Raw genomic sequence first — 20,208 nt, 5'->3', positions numbered from 1 at the left:
TATTTATTTATTTATTTAAACAAAATAAATAAAAATATTTACTTTTAACACTAGATTTACAGAACTCGTCAATTTGACGGGTTTAGACAAGAGTAAATAAAAATTTATAGATTTTAAATAAATAATTTACAAAAAATTGCATTGTAATATTGTTATAGAATTTAAAGTTCATGAAATTTTATATTGATTTCATTATTGAATATTGTCAGCAATATTACTATTTCATAGTTGGTAGCTATTTGTTTCTCTTCGATACACGTACTTCAAATATTTTGTAAACAGATACGCGCAATCACATATAATCAAATATATTCATTCAGCTAAACCCGTATATTTTATTTATTGTTTTCCATTGCCCAGTCAACAGGTTACGGGCCCAGATTATGAAAGAAACAATAAATTAGGTAAAGTACAATTAAATTGAAAAAGCACGTGGATTAATTATCCGGCCTTGAGCAAACGTGAAATATAACCCTAATCGTGATGGAATATGAAACTATTCGTATTAATAAGCTGAAAACATTGGAAAAATTGGAGCCTCATGGAAATTTCAAGTATGCGTTACTTTGAAATCCTGCGGTGCATAGGAAATAGTTACAGATGAATCAATTTTTCCTGTACCAGCAGATGATGCGACAAATCGAGCATGCGTTGCCTGAACAAAACTCGACAGTATAGCTCAACGCATAATTGCCACATCAGTGGATGAAAAACCACTTTTGCATATTATCAATTGTGAATCGGCTAAAGATATGTGGAAAAAGCTGGAATCTGTTTACGAACAAAATCTGATACTACATAGTATGATACTACTAGTCTGATACTACGAGTATACACATGCTGTTGTAGCAATGGTACATTATATTATGGTACAGAAGGAACCGGGCGATGATGTCGCTACTCATATTGTAAAAATCGAGAATCTTGCACATCGGCTACAAACTCTGGGTGAGAAAATTCCAAATCAAATCATTATTACTAAAATACTCATCACATTCTGTCATTCAAATACTTTATTAGTGCGTGGGAATCAACTCAATCCAACGAAAGAATTCTTACAAATCTTATTTCAAGACTTACCATTGATGAAACAAGGACAGGAACCGAAGAAAGAGCATATGTCAAGAGAGAACATTGCTTTTACTGCTAATAAGCATCAATACAAGAAAAAAGGCAACGTTAAACCAGGCGTATGTCATTATTGCCACAAACCAGGGCATTGGATCAAGGAATGCAGAAACCGAAAAGCAGCAACAAACGAAAAACACAAAGGAAGGAAAGGAGAGGCACTCATTGGAATCATGTCTGCAGAATATAATTTAGAAATAGAATATAATTTAGTAATGCATGGCACATAGATTCAGGTGCGATTGAGCATATGTCAAATCGTGAATGGTTCTCGTCGTATAAAAAATTTGACACAATAGAGAATATTAAGATAGGCGACGGAAAATATATTCAAACAATTGGATCAGAAGATATGGACAATCTTGCTTTCAATGGATAAGAATGGATGCGAAAGTATCTCAGTAATGTTTTTCATATATCAGAACTGAGTTTCAATCTTTTTTCAGCGGGTGCAGCTCTTGACAAGGGATTACGACAATACTCCAATAACAAAATATGCACATTCATGAAGAATGGAAATATTGTTGTAGTGAAGAAAGAAAAGGTAAATTATTCGTAATGAAATTTAAAGTCATTACAGACGAGCATCAGGCAAATGTAGCAGTACGCAATTCTCTTTTCTTCTGGCACAAATGAATGGCTCATCAGAATGTGGATCAGGTGAAGAAAATTCTAAAATCCGAGAACATCATTTTTAAGGATCAGAAATTTTGTTGCGAAGATTGCATTTTAGGGAAAAGACTACCATTCCTAAAAAGTGATACAAAATCTGAATTCATTGGAAAACTCATCCACGCAGATCTTTCAGGTTCAATGCAAGAAAATTCGCTTGGAAGAGCTCGATATTTCTTAATGTTGAAAGATGATAGTCACTGAAGCTTATATTTTATCAAAAATAAATTAGAGACATCACAATGTCTAGAGGATTTCTTCAAGAAGACTGATAAGCATTTAGAAAAAGGAATCAAGATCTTCAGATCAGATAATGGTCTTGAAATAATTCGTCAATAAAGAAATTGAGGAACTAACACATCGATATGGCATTATGCATCAGAAAACAGTATCATTTACTCCGAACAGAACGGTTGCGTCGAACGACAAAACAGAACTGTAGTTGACTTAGCGAGAACGTCGTTACATACAGGAAAATTGCCAATCAAAATGTGTGTTGAAGCAGTTAATTATACTGTTTATACTTTAAATAGAACCGGAACCAGTGTGAAGAAAGGAGTAACACCTATTGAACTGTGGCTCAAGAAGAGACCGAACATTTCAAGTCTCAGAACCTTCGGAGAAGAAGTATACTTTCATATTCCTAAAGAGAAGAGACGAAAATGGGATGTCAAAGCCGAAAAAGGCATTTTCGTTGGATATGATGAAAACACAAAAGGATTTCGGATCTGACTTCCTGAAAGAGGACAAGTTAAAATACATAGGGATTATTGTAAGATTTACAGATCAACTTTACGAAATTAATTCAAATGAAAAATCAGAGTCAATACCATAATCTTTGAATATCAGAAAGATGACACAATAAATGTCGAATCAAAAATCGTTATTCAGTCCGAAAACAACGAACAAGTACATTTAGATGAAGAATCAAACGATCCAGAAGCTAAAAATTAATACGAACAAGACCGACGTTTGAGAAACAGAAATAAAATACGCCGACCAGACAGACTCACATATGGAAATATTGTGATCACACTATGAATCGGAAAGCTATGATGACATACACGATCACATATAGCAACGCAGTCAAATGGAAAGAAGCCATGGATGACGAAATTGATTCTTTGAGAAAAACTCAAACATGGACATTAGTAAATTCGCCATCAGATCATCAAGACATAGATAATCGATGGATTTATAAACTGAAAATAAATAGCGATGGAAACATACAACGATTCAAGGCAAGACTTGTTGCTAGAGGTTTTAAACAAATTGCTGGAATAGACTATTATGAAACGTTTAGTCCTGTAGTTAGATTCGATTCAATAAGAACTATATTATCTATTATAGCTTCGAACAAAATGTATTTACAGCAATTTGACGTCAAGACAGCTTTTTTTCATGGAAAAGTCGACGAGGTCATCTATATGCAGCAAGCAAAGGAATACGAGAATGGAACTGATCGTGTTTGCAAATAGTTTATATGGTTTAAAGCAGGCATCAAGATGTTGGAATCATCGTTTTACAGCGATACTGAAGAAGCATGGTTTTACGTCCACCAGTGCAGACTATTGTGTATTTACAAATGGAAACGATTGAGACCACGATTGATTCTAGCGATTCATATCGATGATGGACTAATTAATACAACAAACCAATCATCTATAAAAAAAATTAGCTGAACTCCGTAAAAAATTTGAAGTAACATCTAATGAAATAAATACATTTGGGATTACAGATTGAACGACTGGCAGATGGTTCCATATTTTTGCAACCAAGAAAATTTTGCAACGATTTCGGATGGAAAATGCTAATGCAGTAACAATCCTAGCAGATCAAAATCAACTGTGCGTGGAGGCACATAAAAGTGGGTACAAGGAAAAATCCGAGTTCCCATATCGACAAGCGGTAGGAAGTTTAATATATTTGTCAGTGGGCACTAGACCAGATATTTGCAGTAAACAAAGTCAGTCAATATTTAGAAAAACCCAACAAAATTCACTGGAATGCAGTAAAGAGAATTTTCAAGTATCTAAAGGGAACAACAAAATATTTATTATTCAACAGAATAGTCATATTAAAGCATTCAGCGATGCAGATTACGCTGGAGACACCGAAACGAGGAAGTCCACTACTGGTTTTGTATTAAAACTAGGCGATTCCGTAATAGCTTGAGGAACTTGTCAATACGACAGCGAACAGTAGCTCTATCCATTACTGAAGCCGAATACATAGCAACATAGTCAAACTGTGAAAGAGATCATATGGATGAAAAGTCTGATTAATGATCTAGCTATATTCAAGAACCTTACAACGACTCTTTACGTGGATAATGTGAGCGCAATCAAACTTATTAAAAACCCAGAATTTCATCGAAGAAGCGCATTGACGCTATCATTTTATACGAGACAAATTTAAGAGAAGGAGTTTCTTCTGCAACATATAACATCGGAAGATCAGCAGGTAGATCTATTAACAAAACCTCTAAAAACAATATTTGAAATACAAAGAAATCAATTGAATATCAAGAGTATCGAAGACATGATAGGCACATAGAACTATAGCACTCAAACATAATAAACATATACACACTAAACAAATTTCAGTTCACTTTTAGTGAGAATGTTATAGAATTTAAAGTTTACTGAAATTTTATATGTGATTTCATTATTGAATGTTGCTAGCAACATTACTATTTCATAGTTAGTAGCTATTTGTTTCTCTTCGATACACGTACTTCAAATGTTTTGTAAACAGATACGCGCAATCACATATAATCAAATATATTCATTCTAACTAAACCCGTATATTTTATTTATTGTTTTCCACTACCCAGTCAACAAATATAATTGTCAAAAAGACGGATTTCAATAAAAAAAGATGTATAGTCAATGTCCATAAATCTAGAGTTAATGTATTCTTATTATATATATTCTTTCTTTCTTAAGTATTTAAAAAAAAAAAATAATTAAAGATCAAAATATTTGTCAAATAATATAGAAAGAAATTCAATATAAATTATTATTAATTTTTATAATAAAACATTAATAATTTTTTTCAGTTATTTCAATCCAAAAATTATTTAAATATTATAATATTATTATTATTATGGAAATTAATTAAATATTAAATTAAATGTTGTTAATGGAAAATTGATTTCTTTTTTATGAAGTCATTCATTCATGAAATCATGAATTATATTTCTAATAATATATAGTTATAATATAAGCAAATATAAAACTGTAATAAATTTTATAGATTAAAAAATTTTGTGATACGTCAATTTGAACATTATGTATTAATATTATATATTAATATTATTTGCCTTTGGCATTATGATTTGCACTTTATATAATAAGCTTTTCATGATTTTCATGAAAAGCTGATGCTCGAAATTTATTATATTAATATTTCAAGCTCTTCAAATTTAGCAAGTAGATATTTTTCAAAGTAATGATAATTTTTATATTTTGAAAATTTTAATTATTTAGAAAAATCTCTATGTATTATTTTGTAATAATATTTTGTAATAATTGTTAAATATATAAAAATATAATAAAAATGTAATATTATAAATTATTATTATAGAAATATACAAAAATGCAATAACAAATAACAATATTTGCACTCAATATCTATATGTTATAAATTTTAGTTTAAGATGTATAATTTTTAGAAACATCTAATATTCTTATATAATGTTTTAGATAATATTAGATTATTGATTATTGAAAATATTTTTCTCAAAGATAAAATGAATATTTATAAATATATATTTAAAGATAAATATAAGAAAAAATCTAATAATATTTTTTTTAAATGAAAAACAATAATTGAGTTGTTTGTCAAATAATACATCGAACCATTTGTTAAAATATTGATATTCGTAGCACATTATACAATAATATATAATATAATAATAAAAGTTAGATTTAAAGTTAAATTAGCTGTTACTATAAAATCAATTAAATTTTCTACGAAGAAATATCTCATAAAGTTCTTTGCTATCAAAATGTGTACATGTATAAGAATATTACATATTTTATTAATTTATTACTTTCAGTACAAATTATTTCATTTCCTATTTCTTAGCAATTTCTTGGAAGAAATAAAATTAATAATTTTAGACAGATCAATATAATTTTCATAAAAACAATTTCGTTATATAACATGATATACAATTCATATACAATTATATGCATATATATATATATATATATAATTGAAAATAAAATATTTTTTTTTATTAAATTGAAAAAAAATTAATTTGTTTTGAATTTTGTATAAAAATAGTATAAAAATAGTAAAATAATCTTGTATAAAATAGTATAAAAATAGTTTCCTCATAAAAATATTCATTCTTAAATCTGAACTTCACAAAAAAAAATCACAAATTTTTAACTTGATTACTATTATCACAAATATCAATATTTTTTTTTTATTAATAAATTTATCCATAAAATTTAATCAAATTATTACTTTATTAGCTAAATAAATTTTTAAATTACTTCAGTTTTGAAAAAAAAATTGTCTACTAATGATTTATTAATTAATATAAAAAAATAACGTACCTTGATTGTGAGCTGGCGCGGGAGTAGCAGCCAAAGATGGAATACCCTGAGACTGTTGGTTTGGAACTTGATTGGACTGTGCGGATGCTAAGGGCCATAGAGTTGCTGCTGCTGCAGGGCCTGATGTTTGTTGGGCCCGGGCACCCGTGTCGCCCACGGGACGATCCCCAGTCCCACTTTGGGCCACGGGAGGGACCAACATCGAACCTCCCCCTCCCGAGGCTGAAAAATTAAATAAAAAAAAATTTTATGTTAAAATACTATTAACCTATTCCATTTCATAACATTTTATAACTTCTTAAAATCTTATTTAGAATTCTTATTCTCTCTACATATAAATTGTATATGATTTTTATTGCATAGTTCTTAAATTATACTATATAAGATATACTATATGAAATAGAAAAAAATTTAAATCATTAGATAAATTTAAATCAAACTGATATAAATTTTTTTATATGCATGCTTTTATTTATTAAAATGTTTATTAGAAAATTTATTAAAATATTTTGATAGTAGAGATGATCTCGAAATCATCTTGTATCATTGATTTAAATTTGTCTTATCAAATTTTTTTCTATTTTAAAATCATTTAAAATTTATCTATATCTTGTATCTATTTTTGGGAATACTATTTTATATATTATAAATAAGTAATTATATAAAAAAAAATATATAATGAAAATATACAAAAAAGTATTATATATAAGAGATTTTAATATATTCGTGCACGAATGGATCCTCTAAAGAATTATTTCTAGAGATAAAGAATTAATTAATCAAAAATATAAAAGTATATAAAAATAACTTTTAAGTTTATTATAAGTTATTATAAGTTAAGTTTTATTTATTAAATTGTGAATAATTTAAGTTAGACAGAAAAAGAATGCGGTATTGATATAAACAAAATAAGATTATCTCATTCTATCTTTGTCTTGTTTCATCTAATGCAAATTCTAATGCAAATTTAAGTCAAAGTTTTTTTTCCTTCATCATTTTCCTAATCAATAAATCGAAGAATATAGTGTATCAGAATCAATGTTTTATCATTAATTTCTATGTATTATGAATTATGATATGTACTGAGAAAAAAGCGAATTTGAGAAGAAATTTGACAATCACGTTCGTTTGAATAAAATAGAAATAGAAGAAATAGAAGAAGAATAGACGGTTTAAAAAATACACGAGAAAATATCTTTTCTTGAAAAGAAAAAAAGATAATAAAAATAATAGGAATAAAAGAGTAATTTGATATAACAAATTAAAATAAAATTGAAGGAAAGTAATTAATATGTTGCAACAAAAAATTACTTTACTAGAATTTAGAAATTTAAAATTTAAAATTTTTTAGAAGAAATTTTGATAAGAAAGAAATTGAAAAAATTTGAAAAAGTTAATAAAAGTTAGTAAAAGTTAATAATTTGAAATTCATAATATTTTTTTTTAATATTTTAATATTATTTTAATATTAATATTTTTATTTAATTTTAATTCAAATTAATTAATGTTATTTAATAACATAAACAATAATTTCTTAATGTTAATTAATGCAGATATACAAAACAATTTTGAAAATTTGTAGAAAGAAATCAAATAAATAAAAAAGTAAATATTTTTTCATTATAAGAAAAAGGATTATTTTTGATTAAAAAAATATTTAAATAAAATATACATTTTTATCTTTTATATGATTTACATTTAGAAAACTTCGAATGATTTATAGAAGCAAAATTCAATAAAAATATGAAAAAAAAATTTTAATTGCAAGAAATGCATAAAATTATTAAATAAAAAAAAAAGAATAATTTAATAAAAAATTAAAAATTCAATACCTTTTTATTTATATTATTCCTTATTTCTATGGAAACAAAAGATAAAGCAGAAAACTAGCCAAAAATCAAAAGAAACATATAAAACATTACTGATGTGCGAAACATCGGATGCGTAAGGATCAATGTATCTTTTCCAAAAAATAAAAAAAGAAAAGCGATAACTAGAAGTCGACACAGAATATAGAGCGCTTTCAATGAGCTAAACGAAATAAGAATTTCGCAGTTTCCTAGCAGAGGGTGAGTCGAAGAGATGAGAGAGAGAGTTGGAGAAGTGATGGAAACGAAGGAGGAGTAGCAACAGGTCGACAAGCATAATATAGCTTCTTAGATACGCATGCACATCGATTTTTTGTTACATAGAGATTTCTAGAACTATGTATATAATTTTTTTCTTACGCATAAAATATAAAATCGGAAAAAGCATTTGAATTTTAAAAAATATAATTAATGATTATTGAGAATTATTAATGAGAAATTATAAGAGAATCTAAAATATATATTTTGCAGAAATCTTCATCAAGAAATTCTTATTATTTGAAAAGTAAAAACAATGAATAATTTACTGTTGTGTATTGATAAATATATTTTAGATATATTGAAATGATTTCTTTTGCTTTATAAATAATAAGACAACAATAAGCTGTAGCCAGTTTTGTAAAATTATTAGAAAATATTATTACATGTCTTTTAAATTATAAAATTTGTGAAAAGAAATAAGGTTTTTATCTTAAACAATTTTCTAATTTATTAAAAGGACAAATTAATCTTTATGGATTGGCAAATGATATAGAATTAATTAGATTTGTTTCTGAAGAACTGTATATATGTATATGAAACATGCCCAATGTAAATTAATTATCAATATATGTATATATATATCAATAAATAATAGTTTTTCGAGCTTTATAGATAGAACGAAATGGAAAATTTTTTAATTTTGTGTTTATAAGAAATTTATAAGAAAAGCATATTGATTATGATTATGAAATCAAATTTTAAAAATTTTTAACATTTGAATTAATATTTGAAATTAACTTTAATAAATGGAAAAAATAATTAAAATAATATTATATAAAGTCTTTTCAATCCTCCAAAGATCAAATATAAGCCAATACTCAGAAGCCAAACTAATGAATTTTACTTTTTATCTGATTTTAGCATCAAAACGTAATGCTCAAAAAAATAATTAGTCTTATTAGTTTGATTTCTATGTGATTATAAATTTTATTTAGAATGTTAAAAACTCAGAATGTTTAGAATCTTAAAAATAAAAAAAAAAATTAAGAATAAATTAGAACGAATAAAAAATTGTGAGAAATATAATCCAATTTTTCATTTTCTGGTAATAAAAATTTTGTATCGTCAAATTTAATTTAAATTTCAAACGATACGAAAGGATATAATATATATCCTTAACATATATATATATTATATCCATTCGTATCTTCAAAAATGACAAAAAAATAACGAAAGAGAAAGCAAAAGCATTTGAAAGTACACTTTCTTTGAAATGCTTTGTTCGTTTCATCTAATATTATGGAGAAAATTATTCAAAATTGTGAAACAAATCATGATATTTGCAGGACAGGATAATGAGTCCGGTACGACGATTTGAAATTCAACCAAATTTTTTGGGCTGAAGAAAATAAAGAATGTTTGAGAAAGTTTTATATATAAGCACAGTTTTATATATAACCCTGTTTTCATGAAAATACACCTTTGCTCAGATCGTTAAATTCACACGATAATAACCATCAATAAACTGTCAATCGATCAGTACATGTTTACCGAGATGTAAGTCAATACACAGCGATTAATGTCACTATTGATCGTGTCGGTAAATTATAATGATTAGTGGAAAATGATGATTAAGAATACATAAACAACGATTTTGTGATTTACGATAATGAGTTATACCACACTAAAGAATAAAATGTTTTTTTTTTTTTAATCGAAATATCTAAATTTCAATGTTTTAAGCTTTCACATATTCCGAAAATGTATATATTGATAAATTACAAATTTTTAGTTAAAATGTGCAAAATATTCATTTAATATAAAAAATATATAGAAAATATATTAATCATATATATATAATATATATATCATAAGATTTATATATCATATCATATATCATAAGATTTATATTATATTTGTAAAATATAATTTGCAAATATATTTGCAAATATTATATAATTTATATTACAATAATTTTTTCAGATTAGATAAAGATTTCCTATCGTAAATTGATTTCTTTTTGTCTTAAAATATTACTTTGTGAATTATCTGGAAAAACATTGTTTAAGTTTATACTAATGTATAAATTAGTTTCTAAATTATTTATTGTATTATTTTATATTTTCTTATATATTATTATATATTATTATATATTATTCTTATATATTATATATACAATATGTATATTTTCTTATATATACATATTATATATATTATATATATAATATGTATATATATTATATATATAAAAAGATTGTTTAAATTTGTACTAATGTATAAATTAGTTTCTAAATTATTTATTGTATTATTTTATATTTTCTTATATATACATATACATATATATATATATATATATATATATTAAATATTGTGTAATAAAGATAATAATTAAATTTCTTGAATAAAGGAAATCATAATTGATTTATATCATAATATAAAATATTATTTATATCATTATATACATAAAATTGTAATATATATATAAGAAATTTTTGTTAATTTTTTATAAATCAACTGTGATCTTCCTTTCAAAAAAATTTAACAATTTGTTTGTGACACAATATTTAAAATATAGATATTTATGTTATTTATATAAAATATGTAAAACATATGTAAAAAATATGTATTTACATAAAAAATTGTAATTGAATTATCCTTAAATATTATTATTTATTAAATCTCTTCTTTGTTATTCGATAAATTTTTAATGTTTAAACTTTTCAATTACTGAATAGTTTTTTTTTAAATTATCAAAATAATATCAAATTACTGAAAAATATAATTTCCAAGTTAATATTATAACTTTAATGATAATTTTTATATATTTTATTTTATATATTTTATCTATGTTATTTCATAGGCTGCGAATTGAAAAATAAAATATTCAAGCTTATTAAGAATAATCAAGAATTGAAAAAAATATCAGAAAAATTATATCAGAAAAATGAAATTGCAAAAGTTTTCGGAATTTCCAAGAAACTTTAGTTTCAAATATTTTTAAATTACAGAATTACTTTTGAATTCGGTTTATTTCTCAAAAATAGGATATTTCGAAGAAACTTCAACAATTAACAAGTATAATATTACTTAAGTCAATCTTTGAATTATTTAAAATGATAATTTATAAATACAAAATTTTATTGAAAAATAATAACAAAATTATTAATTAAAGCTATTAGAAATATCATTTATTATCGTTGATAATAACTTTTCATTACTACTTTACAAAAATATGGAAATCTTAAAAATGCTTTAAAAATAGAAAAATGTCTATAAAAATTAATACATTTACTATTATAATACTATACTATTATTTCTTTATTTACTAAAAAATTTATCTTTAGTATCGCATTTTTCTTTAATTAAAAAAAAAAAATTCAAATGAGTAATATAAAAATCATTAGAAAAAGTTCACAAAATTTTATATTCATCATATTCCAATTTTCAATATAAATAATTAATAATAATTATAATTAATAATAATAATAAAAACATTCAATTGTAAAAAAAGATAATAAATTATTTTGTAAATTGAATTTCTTCATGCACAATTTTCTCATATTAAAATATACATATGATTATTAAACACATGATTCAAATTTAATATTATTTTACACTTCAATCATATTCCATAAATCCCATCCAGTTGTTTAAATGTTCGAATGAATCAATTATTTTCTATGGATCGAATCAACTCTTAAAATATTCCTAGCAGGTTACTGAAAAATTCGACGATCGATTTCACATTCGATAATTAATGGTCCAGGAGACCGCGATTTCTCGATCCTGTAATTTTCACGGTGTACAAACAAGAAGAGGAAAGCAAGAAAAGTCAGAAGCATCAGATTTTTACGAGCACCTGTTCACCATTTTCCAGCCGTAAAAGAAGCTCGACGTTGGCAGGTAGTCACGATTCGTGGCGAGGTCCTTCTCGTACCCTACCGACCTGAAAACCTGTTCTCCTATCCTTTCCTCGATCCACTTGGTCCCTCTTTTATGCCCTTACAGTGAGCCAGAAGCGAGGGAAATTAAAAATTAGGTCGCTGTCAGAACCTAGCTTTTCATTTTATTCGTTTTTATTTATTTGAAATTTTGCTATGATATTTCAATGTTTTCAAAATTATAACGATGAAATTTTTACAAAATATTGATTTACATAATTTTTTATATTCGATGTTTTGTATGTATCATTTTAGAAAGAATGAATAATTGAAAAGTTTGAACACATTATAAATTATAAATTTTAACAATACATGAAATTGAATTATGTTTTACGAGATTATATAAATTTATTTTAACATTTCATATATTATAAATATAATATAAATATATATCTCGAATAAAAAGAAAAATATAAATCAACGGAATTAAAATTTAAATTAATGTGATTTTTAAGTTTGATTATAAAAAATTGTTATTTGAAATATTAATTTAATTAATTTAAATAGTCAAATCATGATTTGTGATATTTTGGTTTTTCAATAAAGTAAATTATTTTAGCATTAATTTCAATATTATAAATATTATTTTTCAATTTTATCAATATTTCTAGTTATTTTTTGAATTATAACTTTATATAATATCATATTTAAATATTATATATCTTCTAATAATTTTTCAAAATTTTCATTACAAAAAAATTTCATTATAAAATAAATTAAATAAATATTGTGATTATTATATTTTTAATCAATTTAAATAAAAAATTTCTTTTATTTGAATTTATTTTATTTTATTTAATAATAAAATTTAACGAAAAAAAAATTCAAGAAGCATCAAAGAAAATCAAAATCTCTATAAGTGTCTCGAATAAGTGCTCATGTATTTAATTAAACAAATGAAACAGTTATTACTATATTCATACAATCGTTGGATGAACATGCCCATATATCCGCATAGTGAACATTAGAATTGAACCAAATTTACCGGACAAGTTTTAAATCAAAACAAACTTCAAAAAGCATTTAAATCATAGAAAAGCAAGTTCTCTCCTTTCTCTATAATACGATTTTCGTCTCTTCGGAAATTCAGAATAACCATAATCAAATAATTAGCCTCCGACTAATTTATATTTTCACATTAAACTTTCATTTTGAATCGATTTAAATTAATTAGAATTGAACAATCAGATAGCAAAAATAGTATTTATGATATACAGAATTATGTAAAAATAGAACAATAAATTGATGTAATATTATATAGATAATATTCGAGACGAAAAAATTACTTTAATATAGAACAGCATAAAAGAATTTATCTTCTTAAATTGAATAAAATATTTTAGAATAAATGAAGTCTATTCATTAATTAGATTAAATTCTAATCAATAAATATTAGTTAATTAAGAAATATTTATCGATAAAATAGAAATAGTGACTCGGAATATTATCATAGAACAAAAATAATTCTAGCTTTATAATAATCTTAAGGTCTTTAAGTTTGCAGAAAGCTATTATGATGAACCAAATGAGTTATATACGAATTCTTCAATTATTCTTTATTATATGGAATGAATATTGATATACACATAACTCGTAAACATCTCGCAAGAAAATATTTATTTATTAACAAATATTTAAAATAAAAATCAAATAATAACAAAATAATAAAATAAAAAACAAAAATAACAATAAAATAATTTAGAAATTAAAGCAATATTTTCAAATGCGACGTATAGGAGATAATGAGAATATTATATTACATTTATTATGTTTGTTTCTTAAATTTATTTAGAAAGTAAATTAAATTAAAAATATTTTTATTTCTTACATATGTTCTTTTTTTATTGAAGATTCATATATACATTTATATGTAATAATATAGAGAATATTAATACATATACATCGTAAGATATTTTTGGAATGTTGATTCTAAAATAAAATTGGTATACAAAAATCTGAGTTATTATATATAGCTTAATATTTAATAATAAAGCTTAATAATTAATAATAAAGCTTAATATTTATATACTTAATATTTATTAAGTTATAAGTAATTTATAATAAGTTTACGCTAAGTCAACAGAAACAACGATATGATGAAAATTAGAATTATTATTTTATTATATTATTATTTTATCTATGTTTTGCTTCTCTCTAATATAAATTTCAATTATTTATAATTTAATAAATAAATTTCAATGAATTTTTTTAATTTTTGTATTTGTTTGATTTCTAGAATCAACTTTGGAAAAATTTTTTATGAATATGTAACTCATAACAGAGGAAGATTCGGTCGCCTGCAACCGATGTGATTTGCAGCTAAACTTTTCTCTTTTCATTTTTTTCCTATTTTTTTCCTCTTTTCTCTTCACTTAACATCGTAGTTGTAATATATACAATGTACTAACACGTTTGAAGAAGTTTCTCACGGATTAACTCAAAATTATATCGCTAAAACCGCAAATATAAATATGTTTTTTTTTAGAATTGACTATTATATTGAAAATTAAAAGATATTAAAATCTCTTCATTGAAAGATATAACGCAAGAAAATATATAAAACATTGATTTAAAAGGAATGTTAATTTTTTTCTTTGCATTTGAAATCTTGTGTTCTATTTCGCTCAATTGATATTTTGCTTGCGCAATCCTGTGCAACCCTATTCTCGAACATGCGCCTAGTTCTGCGTTATATTATACTATATAGAAACTCGTGCCTACATATATATGCGGAAATCGATTTTTGGCAAAGTCGCAGTAGTTCGCAGTAGTTAAGTTTCGGAAAAACGAGACTAGCTGCTACAGAGCATACTATTTTGCACAGAAAGAACTTGTTCTATGAGAGTTTATCACAATGCAGAATCTTGGGATTCTCATAATGATCCACTAAGTTTATTGGTAATGCGATTTCTGCAAGTTTATTGGTAAGAGGATGAAAACACAATATTCTGAATTAATATATTCAAAGTTTATGATGTTATCCTATGTTTGCATCCTGCAATATATATCTAGTCAAAATTGACAAAGTTAAAATCTTATAATGACATAAAGAAATTAAAGAAAAAAAAAATAACCTTTGCCAATTTTTGTTGGAAAAATAAAATTATATATAATAAAGGAATAAAAAATATTAAATAAAATGTTAATTTTATTAAATGTAATAAATTTATTATATTAAATATTGAATTTAATATTAATGCTCATTTCAAGTTAAAATAAAATATAATAAACCATAGTAAAAAGAGTTAAAATATATATACATGATGATTATTTTATATTTTGCTTTTTTATCTTAACATAAATAATATACATACATTATGATATTAATACACTATTTACTAAATTTATAACTATTGAATTATTTAAATTTAATTTTCCTGTAATAATACTTAATATTTTTATTAACCATCATGCTTTTCTTTTAAAAAGAAAGTCGATTACTATTACAAATGTTTTCCACAGAAAAATTCTTTCTGTGGAAAAAGTGGGAGAAAATAGTGAACTAGTAATGTCGTGACTCATAACGAAATAAAGGTGAGAATATAAATAACAATTGGAAGATTAATAACTAATTAATTGTCTATATTACTTTCTCTCACTCATTGTACAAAGGAATTTTTCTGGCAATCCTAATCTTAATTTGCATTTTGACTATAATAATTTTATAAATATGAAAAAAGTAAAAATAAATGAAAGTGTTTAAATATAGTTCATAATTTTTTATTAAAAGTATCTTTTTTGCTCAAATATCATTAAAAAAGATTTAAAAAGAGAAAAATATCCGATCATAAATATTACAATCTTTAATGTTAATCATATCATTCTATGAACTCCTTTCATGACGAATAAAAGCACGTCGGAAGTATTCTCCGCGCGAAAGTCGGAGTCGGATGGTTCAGCTAAAAGATACATGCATATATGTATATATATACGTTGATAGAGCGCACGTGCACGTTCGACATAACAATTTATGTAGACGTGAACGTGAATGGCGTAGTAAATTCAAGTACACAAGGGTGCGGTCCAAACCAGACCGCTGGAAACAGAGGGAGATTCGGTCGCCTGCAACCGATGTGATTTGCAGCTAAACTTTTCATTTTTTTCCTATTTTTTTCCTCTTTCCTCTTCACTTAACATCGTAGTTGTAATATATATAATATACTAACACGTTTGAAGAAGTTTCTCACGGATTAACTCGAAACTATATCGCTAAAACCGCAAGAACAATAATTAGTCTTCTGATATTTCGTGCTGGTCTCCAAAGTCTTACCTCGCCATATATATTTATACTTACAAAACTTTTCAAAATATATATATGTATATATCTTATATAATCTTATCTTATTATATAATCTTATTATATATCTTATATAATATATGTATATATCTTATATATACATATATAACCAATAATAATTAATTTTTTAACACCATCAAATCAGTCCTCTTTAATTATCATTTAGTCTCGATAATACGTTTACTTTCTTCTATCTATATTTTTATAAATAAAAGTGGATTATTACCTTCTCAATTAGTATCTATCTAAAATAAGTATTCCGTAACTTACATCTAAGTTTCTAGGTTCAAAAATCGTTTGATGACTAAATATCGTATGATTGATTTGCATCGTAATTTCTTATTTATTGATTACTATATTTGATTTAGAAAAGGATTGAAGAATTTTTATATTATGAAAATGTAACATCTTAAAAATCAATCTTTTTGTATATTTTTAATGATATGAACATCAAGTATGTATCAATATACTACTTAAATGTTTATTTGAAGGACTTTTGTAGAGATTTCTATATTAAAAAGAAATATTAAAAATTATAGAGATTTCTAAATCAAATTCTTTTTTTTCATATTTTCGTAAAAAAATTAAATGCTATTTTTATTTCAACAATTTAATAATTAAAACGGGAAATTCAAAATAAGAACATTATTTAAATTTAAGAAAATAAAATAGAAAAAGTATTATTTTTACTTCATTAAAATTAATTAATAAAAATTATATTTAAATATTTTTTATCTAATCATTTTAATATATTTTAGTAAAATTGAAATATTATAAAATATATCTATTATAAATTTAATTAAAATATAAAAGAATCGACAACAGTCATAAAAATCGCAATCACACAAATTTTATTAAAAGCATGTGTTTTTTCAAATCTCTCGTCCCACTTACATTATAAGCTGAGACAGACAGATTGATGAATGTATATTGCATATCACTCGAAATGCGCGATAGTGTATGCACTTTTTATTTCTTTATTAATGTCTATGTTATCAATGCGAATTTTATTCGAGTGGAAAAGCTCAAAAGTGATGAACTTGAGATAAAAATCGAATATGAACGAAGTTTGAAATCAAAGTTGAATTATATATATTCCGTCTGACAAACGGATAAATAGAATAGATAATCAGTGATTATTATGAAACTTAAATCAAACCTAGAAAAAAAATATAGAAAAAAGATATAATAGTTGTGATTTTTTTGTATTTGACGAAATGTATTTTTAAAAATATAATATGATAATTTTTTTCTATTCGTTGTAAATTCTAATTGTAATTTGCATCATTGAAGAAGAAAGATATATTTTATAAAAATAAAAATTTTTAAAAAGAAAATAATAATAGAATAATTTGATTTTTTTGAAATATTTTTAAAAAATTAAAAAATAATCTTTAATATAAAAAAAATGTAAATTTTAATGTAACATTAAATTATTTTCTAAACAATCTTTCTGAGCAATTCTTCTGAGCAAATTTTTATATTTCATGTAAATTATATCTACACTTTTTAATAAAATAATGAATTAATTTCAATGATAATTTAATTTTTTTCAATTATTAAATTATTAATATTTAATATTTTAAAACTTTTACATTTATAACTTATATTTTTTTAATTTATATTTTTAAAGACTTTCACAATCTACAAATATAATAAAAATATAAATATATATTACATAAGATGCTAATTGATATTTTTTATGTATGATTTAACTTTTAGATAAAATTTCAATATTCCTCATATAATCTATATCCTATTATTAAAGTATTAAGAAATAATAGATTAAAAGATAATTCAATACAGAATTTTAGATTTTAGATTATAGATTTTCGTAGATGAATGCGATTTTTCATTTATTTCTCATTCGCGAGAAATATTTAGAAAAAAAAGAGATTTTTTTAGAAAAAACTCTTAAGAAAGAAATGCATATTAAGTTGCCGACACAACAATAGACTCGATCAGACAGTAGACTTTCGTTCTTTTCTTCTTAATATTCAGTTCTATCTTTTCGCTAAAGCTCCTTTTAGTATCAGTTGTATTTCTTTTTTCCGATCATAAAACTATTCGATCGATGCAACATTATCTTGCAATCAATGAAATCGAAAAAGAGATCGTTTATGTGAAAAAGTTACATAGATGAGAAATGCAAAAATAATTCGATGTAAAGATCAAACAATTGAAAATGAATGAGTTGTTAGATTATAATTAGATTATATAAAATTTAAATGAAGTGCGTTTAAGTATTTATATATTTTACATATTAAGTATTTATATATTTTATTATATATTTATAGATTATTAAATAATTTAAAATTGTACAAATGCTTCATTTTTTCGGAATTAATTTCGATTATTAAAATATAAAATATTTTAAATAAGAAAAAATCCTTTGTTCTAAATCTTTCAAAGCTAATTTTTGAAATCTAGAAAAAATAATATAATTCAATATTAGTTTTTACATTACTTTTTCTTATATTCTTTGATATAAATATATATATATTTAATATATATATATTTATATATATATATATATTTAATAATTTACAATATTATTAATAATTTTACAATGTGATTATATTTTTCGAAATTCAAATTCCATTAAATTTTCAAAAAAATTGGGAAAGATTTTGGTGAAATCTAAATATTCGCAAAATTTAACAAATATAAATTATATATAATAATATAAATTTAACAAATATAAATTTTTCAAATATGAAATTGTTTTGATCGAAATTCTATAATATTCTATTAGACACAAATTCTTCAACAAGTTTCATGTTCAAGGATAAATTACTTATGAATAAACTATTTTCGATATTAATATCGAATATTAATTGAATATTAATTAATTATGTAATGTTAAGTCTTACTTTTACAATATTAAGCTATTCCATAAATATTGTCGTTTTAAAAGTTCAATTACAGTTAAAAAATTAATTAAAAAATTTTAGAATAAAATCAAATTATCTAAATATAGTTTATATATACTGACAAAAGTTAAGAACTAATCATTACTCACGGAAAAAAATTCTTATATATATATTTATAATAAAAAATATAGTAAATAATATGCAACTTTGATAAAAAATTACTATTATAAATATTATAAAAGCAAACTTTTCTACTACAATGATGGTTAATTATGCAGCAAGAATAACAGAAAAAGTTAATAAATAATAATAGTATTAATATATCATATTTATAATATTTTTTTAATTTTTAAGCGTCAACGAATTATATATAATATTATATATAATAACTAATTATATATAATATTATTATATATAATTTATTTTTTTATTGCAAAATTTTCTTAATCTTTCAAAAAAGAAATTACAAAAATTAATATTAAATAAATTTTTTAATTGAAACAAAAAAAATTTATTGAAAAAAAAATTAACTTTTTTTCAAATTAATTTTTTGAAATCTCTTTTTTAAAATCAATTCTCTCCAATTTCCTTCAATTCTTGTTCTTTAAATCAAATCTTACTGATCATTAAGTGTATTGATCAAAGCAAGAGTGAGGC

The 20,208-nt window shown here is 23.4% G+C and overlaps 1 protein-coding gene across 6 annotated transcripts in view; it reads right to left on the bottom strand.

The window, feature by feature from the left end:
* LOC122719684 overlaps positions 1 to 20,208 on the bottom strand; it is a 312,904-nt gene that overhangs the window by 99,565 nt on the left and 193,131 nt on the right. For all 6 annotated transcript variants that reach the window (XM_043945705.1, XM_043945707.1, XM_043945709.1 and 3 more), the window contains one exon: positions 6,372 to 6,593. In XM_043945705.1, coding sequence (XP_043801640.1) covers positions 6,372 to 6,573 — 202 coding nt within the window. In that variant the 5' untranslated portion in view covers positions 6,574 to 6,593. The remainder of the gene's footprint in view (positions 1 to 6,371; positions 6,594 to 20,208) is intronic.

This window comes from Apis laboriosa, unplaced genomic scaffold (genome assembly GCF_014066325.1).
Source record: "Apis laboriosa isolate Shangri-la unplaced genomic scaffold, ASM1406632v1 scaffold93_cov139, whole genome shotgun sequence".
Taxonomy (NCBI): Eukaryota; Metazoa; Arthropoda; class Insecta; order Hymenoptera; family Apidae; genus Apis; species Apis laboriosa.
Note: the sequence above shows the minus strand (reverse complement) of the source record. Positions and strands in the feature narration are given on the sequence as shown.